Here is a 5,000-nt window from a genome sequence, read left to right on the forward strand (position 1 = left end):
CTCTCTGTCCCTCTCTCTCTCTCAGATTAAGGTGACGTATTGGAAACTCCTCCTTACCCATGTAATGTGTAATGTGTAATGTGGTTTTGTGGGCTGGGTTCAGAGCTGGTGTGTGGGAGGGTTCTTTAAAACTGAGAATCCCACAGTTGCAGCAGTATTAGATACAGGACCAGCGAGAGAGAGAGAGGCTACAGTCCACAGAGAGACACCAGCACTTCAGGCTGAAGCAGCCTCACAGCTGAACCATGCATTGGCAGAAATGTGAGTACCAACCAGAGGCCAGAGTTACAGAGGGGGCACAGGGAGTGTGTGAAAGAGACGGGGTGAGTGTGTGTGTGTGTGAAAGAGACGGGGTGAGTGTGTGTGTGTGTGAAAGAGACGGGGTGAGTGTGTGTGTGTGTGAAAGAGACGGGGTGAGTGTGTGTGTGTGTGAAAGAGAGAGAGTGTGTGTGTGTGTGTGTGTGTGGGAGAGAAAGAGTGTCCCACTCTCTGTTATCAACCTTTCTGTCTGTCTGTCTGTTCCTCTCTGTGTCTGTGTCAGTCAATCTCTCTCCTGTTGCCCTGTGTCTCTCAGACTGTTGCTGGTTTCTGCTGTTTCTGAAGAAAAGTCACTGAACCTGAAATGTTAACTCCACCGAGATTGTTAGACTTGCTGAGTTTCTCGAGCAGTATTTATGTTTGTTTCCTCTCTTTCGAACTCTCTTTATCCGTATCTCTCTCTCCCTCTTTCTGTCCCTCCCTCTAACTCTTCTATCCATCTCACTGTCCCTCTCTCTCAGTCTATCCCTATCCCTCACTGTCAGTCAGATTCTCTCTCTCAATCTCTATCCCACTTTCAATCTCATTTTCACTATCTGTATTTCTCTCTCTCTCTCTCTGTATTTTACCTTGATCTCCCTCTCTCTTCATGTTGCCATAAATCTATACATTCGTCTCTCTTTCTCTTTTCCTGATACCTATCTATACCTTTGTGTTTTTGGTTCACTCTCTCTCAGTCTGTCTCTCTCACTCTCTCTCTTTCTCTCTCTCTCTCTGCCTCTGATTCTCTCTATCTCTCTCCCTCTATCTCTCCCCCCTCTGTCTCTCTCCCTCTGTCTCTCACTCTCTCTCAGTCCCGGTCTCTCTGTTTTTGGAGCCATCCACCTGGGATACCTTTGTCTTGCTATTTCTCTCACACCATTCCCCCGCCCCCCCCCCCTTAATCTCCTCCCCTTTTCTCTCAGTGTCTCCCCATTCCTGGACGTATCTGTGTGTTAAACTCTCCCTTTTCTCTCTCCCCACCACCCAGCCACCCACCCAGTCGATTCACTGTAAATGCCTGTCTGTTTATGCAGAAAGTATGATCTCATGAGTTTACAGTCAGAGGGAGTCCCAGGCTCGGAGACACAGTCAGCTGCTGTGACCTCACTGGGAAAACCCCTGAGAGGGGAATCCACAGCGAGTGTGTGTGTGGGGGTGTGTGTGTGGGGGTGTGTGTGGGGGGGGTCACACTCCCCAGCTCAGTGAGCAGCACGGTTTGACATATTCTCTGAGTGACGCAGAGAACAGCCAACACTGACCCAGGAAACACACACTCGACTTATTATTAACACCTCAGGAGGTACCCCCAAACGTCACAGCCAATGACGGAGCGTTCTCAGAAAAGGCAGCCACCCTGCGGTCAGGCAGAGCACAGCAGGATCCCACACCAGCTCTGATGGAACCAGCCCCCACCCTCTGTTGGTAAACAGACAGGGAGAGTACCGAGGGAGGGAGGATGCGGACAGAGAGTGGGGCTTTGGGAGTCACCATTGAGCACTGAGCACTACCCAGCCCCTGTGTATGAGTGCTCACACTTCATTTCACTGAATATGGCCGTTCGACTGAGGGAGGCTGCACTGTCTGAAGGTTTTTGCTGAGAGAGTGTCGCACTGTCGGAGGGTCAGTGCTGAGGGAGGGGGGCACTGTCGGAGGGTCAGTGCTGAGGGAGGGGGGCACTGTCGGAGGGTCAGTGCTGAGGGAGTGGGCACTGTCGGAGGGTCAGTGCTGAGGGAGTGGGCACTGTCGGAGGGTCAGTGCTGAGGGAGTGGGCACTGTCGGAGGGTCAGTGCTGAGGGAGTGGGCACTGTCGGAGGGTCAGTGCTGAGGGAGTGCCGCACTGTCAGAGGGTCAGTACTGAGGGAGTGGGCACTGTCGGAGGGTCAGTGCTGAGGGAGTGGGCACTGTGGGAGGGTCAGTGCTGAGGGAGTGGGCACTGTGGGAGGGTCAGTGCTGAGGGAGTGGGCACTGTCGGAGGGTCAGTGCTGAGGGAGTGGGCCCTGTCGGAGGGTCAGTGCTGAGGGAGTGGGCACTGTCGGATGGTCAGTGCTGAGGGAGTGGGCACTGTCGGAGGGTCAGTGCTGAGGGAGTGGGCCCTGTCGGAGGGTCAGTGCTGAGGGAGTGGGCACTGTCGGAGGGTCAGTGCTGAGGGAGTGGGCACTGTCGGAGGGTCAGTGCTGAGGGAGTGCCGCACTGTCGGAGGGTCAGTGCTGAGGGAGTGTCGCACTGTTGGAGGGTCAGTGCTGAGGGAGTGTGCACTGTCAGAGGGTCATTGCTGAGGGAGGGGGGCACTGTCGGAGGGTCAGTGCTGAGGGAGTGTCGCACTGTTGGAGGGTCAGTGCTGAGGGAGTGTGCACTGTCAGAGGGTCATTGCTGAGGGAGGGGGGCACTGTCGGAGGGTCAGTGCTGAGGGAGTGGGCACTGTCGGAGGGTCAGTGCTGAGGGAGTGGGCACTGTCGGAGGGTCAGTGCTGAGGGAGTGGGCACTGTCGGAGGGTCAGTGCTGAGGGAGTGGGCACTGTCAGAAGGTCAGTGCTGAGGGAGTGGGCACTGTCGGAGGGTCAGTGCTGAGGGAGTGGGCACTGTCGGAGGGTCAGTGCTGAGGGAGTGGGCACTGTCGGAGGGTCAGTGCTGAGGGAGTGGGCCCTGTCGGACGGTCAGTGCTGAGTGAGTGGGCCCTGTCGGAGGGTCAGTGCTGAGGGAGTGGGCCCTGTCGGAGGGTCAGTGCTGAGGGAGTGGGCCCTGTCGGAGGGTCAGTGCTGAGGGAGTGGGCCCTGTCCGAGGGTCAGTGCTGAGGGAGTGGGCCCTGTCGGAGGGTCAGTGCTGAGGGAGTGGGCACTGTCGGAGGGTCAGTGCTGAGGGAGTGGGCACTGTCGGAGGGTCAGTGCTGAGGGAGTGGGCACTGTCGGAGGGTCAGTGCTGAGGGAGTGGGCACTGTCGGAGGGTCAGTGCTGAGGGAGTGGGCACTGTCGGAGGGTCAGTGCTGAGGGAGTGGGCCCTGTCCGAGGGTCAGTGCTGAGGGAGTGGGCACTGTCGGAGGGTCAGTGCTGAGGGAGTGGGCCCTGTCCGAGGGTCATTGCTGAGGGAGTGGGCACTGTCGGAGGGTCAGTGCTGAGGGAGTGGGCACTGTCGGAGGGTCAGTGCTGAGGGAGTGGGCCCTGTCCGAGGGTCAGTGCTGAGGGAGTGGGCACTGTCGGAGGGTCAGTGCTGAGGGAGTGGGCACTGTCGGAGGGTCAGTGCTGAGGGAGTGGGCACTGTCGGAGGGTCAGTGCTGAGTGAGTGGGCACTGTCCGAGGGTCAGTGCTGAGGGAGTGGGCACTGTCGGAGGGTCAGTGCTGAGTGAGTGTTAATGATCAGATTGCAGGAGGTGCCATGGAGACACTGAAGCAGAATGTTTCCTCTCACCAAGCTCCTGTCACACTCACCCTGTCACACTCTGTCACACTCTCTCTGTCACACTCACTCTGTCACACTCTCCCTGTCACACTCTCCCTGTCACACTCTGTCACACTCTCCCTGTCACACTCTCCCTGTCACACTCTCCCTCTCACACTCTCCCTGTCACACTCACCCTGTCACACTCACTCTGTCACACTCTCCCTCTCACACTCTCCCTGTCACACTCTCCCTGTCTCTCTCTCCCTGTCACACTCTCCCTGTCACACTCTCCCTCTCACACTCTCCCTGTCTCTCTCTCCCTGTCACACTCTGTCACACTCTCCCTGTCACACTCTCCCTGTCACACTCTCCCTCTCACACTCTCCCTGTCTCTCTCTCCCTGTCACACTCTCCCTGTCACACTCTCCCTGTCACACTCTGTCACACTCTCCCTGTCACACTCTGTCACACTCTCCCTCTCACACTCTCCCTGTCACACTCTCCCTGTCACACTCTCCCTGTCACTCTCTCCCTGTCACACTCACTCTGTCACACTCTCCCTCTCACACTCTCCCTGTCACACTCTCCCTGTCACACTCTCCCTGTCACACTCTCCCTCTCACACTCTCCCTGTCACACTCTCCCTGTTACACTCTCTCTGTCACACTCTCCCTGTCACACTCTCTCTGTCACACTCTCCCTGTCACACTCTCCCTCTCACACTCTCCCTCTCACACTCTCCCTCTCACACTCTCCCTGTCACACTCTCTCTGTCACACTCTCCCTCTCACACTCTCCCTCTCACACTCTCCCTCTCACACTCTCCCTATTTGTCCCTCTCTGTCTCTTTGTGTCCCATATTCATTCCCCCTCTCCCTCCTGTTCCGTTGTGACAGGCCTCAGGCTCCTCCATTCTCCCAATGAACCAAATCACAGTTTGGAGGAGCCCCACCTCACCTTCCATTGGGCAGCCCCCAGCCCAGAGGGCTCCAATTTCAATACCCTCCCTTCCCATTCCCTCCCTTCCCATCCCCCTCCATTCCCATTCCCTCCCTTCCCATTCCCTCCCTTCCCATTCCCTCCCTTCCCATCCCCCTCCCTTCCCATTCCCTCCCTTCCCATCCCCCTCCCTTCCCATTCCCTCCCTTCCCATCCCCCTCCATTCCCATTCCCTCCCTTCCCATTCCCTCCCTTCCCATTCCCTCCCTTCCCATCCCCCTCCCTTCCCATTCCCTCCCTTCCCATCCCCCTCCCTTCCCATTCCCTCCCTTCCCATCCCCCTCCCTTCCCATTCCCTCCCTTTCCATTCCCTCCCTTTCCATTCCC

The 5,000-nt window shown here is 57.3% G+C and overlaps 1 protein-coding gene across 1 annotated transcript in view; it reads left to right on the top strand.

The window, feature by feature from the left end:
- Positions 1-176: 176 nt before the first annotated feature.
- Positions 177-5,000, top strand: part of LOC140471658 (uncharacterized) — a 64,899-nt gene continuing 60,075 nt past the window's right edge. Inside the window, exon 1 of the mRNA XM_072567439.1 lies at positions 177-261. Within this exon, the coding sequence (XP_072423540.1) occupies positions 246-261 (16 nt within the window). The 5' untranslated portion in view covers positions 177-245. The remainder of the gene's footprint in view (positions 262-5,000) is intronic.

This window comes from Chiloscyllium punctatum, unplaced genomic scaffold (assembly GCF_047496795.1).
Source record: "Chiloscyllium punctatum isolate Juve2018m unplaced genomic scaffold, sChiPun1.3 scaffold_144, whole genome shotgun sequence".
NCBI classification, from domain to species: domain Eukaryota; kingdom Metazoa; phylum Chordata; class Chondrichthyes; order Orectolobiformes; family Hemiscylliidae; genus Chiloscyllium; species Chiloscyllium punctatum.